At 25.8% G+C, this 775-nt stretch overlaps 1 protein-coding gene across 1 annotated transcript; it reads right to left on the bottom strand.

Moving 5' to 3' along the window:
• Window positions 1-6: 6 nt before the first annotated feature.
• Window positions 7-770, bottom strand: LOC126910168 (WD repeat-containing protein 55 homolog; the record flags this gene model as incomplete). The annotated part of the gene is made up of 4 exons (XM_050692544.1): window positions 7-136; window positions 196-269; window positions 329-520; window positions 631-770. Coding segments are annotated over 4 exons (536 nt in total), but the record flags the coding sequence as incomplete, so codon positions are not given.
• Between the last annotated feature and the right edge of the window lie 5 nt (window positions 771-775).

Here is a 775-nt window from a genome sequence, read left to right as displayed (position 1 = left end):
GTTAACAGATCCATAACAGTTAATATTCCATCACCAGATGCACTAACAAGTTGATTGTCTAAAGAAATCATTGAATTTATACTATCTTCAGTTTTTTTAAATGAAAATCTACATCCATTTGTTCGAATGTCCCACACTAAAAACAAATTATAATGCAAATAAACAAAATATTCTAAATATCACTATTAACTCTACCATTAATTAAACCATCTTCATCTCCAGTTGCAAATGTATTATTATCAATAAGGCATAATGAAGTCACAAAACCTCTAAAATCAAAGAAAAATTGCAACATCAAATATTTAAAAATAATTGTCTTAATTTCTACCCTTCTCGGTGAGCTTTTTCAAAATAAACTTTCATTTTCCCAGTTTCTGTATCAGATACAGAAACATTATTATCTTTACAAACTGAATAAATGTAATCACCCGATTGATCGAATTCTAAAAGCATTACTTTTTTTAAGTGAACATTATCATTAGTTCTTAAAAAGTCATTTTTTTCATTGCTGTATTTATACCTATGAAACCCAAAAAATATTTTCAATACATATTTTATAATATATATATATATATATTAATTTATAAATTAATTATCATATATCAATACATTCAAAGACAATTTACTCACATAGAAATATCTCCATTTGAAAGACCAGTAGCAATAATATTAGTACATGGATGAAAAGATAATCCACCAATAAGAACATTACTTCCTACATTTAAATTAGGAGGATGGTTTCTATTTCTTTCGGAACTAGCAGCAATAAAAGCTG

The sequence above is a fragment of the Daktulosphaira vitifoliae genome, unplaced genomic scaffold, assembly GCF_025091365.1.
Source record: "Daktulosphaira vitifoliae isolate Bord-2020 unplaced genomic scaffold, ASM2509136v1 Scaffold_5653, whole genome shotgun sequence".
NCBI lineage: Eukaryota > Metazoa > Arthropoda > Insecta > Hemiptera > Phylloxeridae > Daktulosphaira > Daktulosphaira vitifoliae.
Note: the sequence above shows the minus strand (reverse complement) of the source record. Positions and strands in the feature narration are given on the sequence as shown.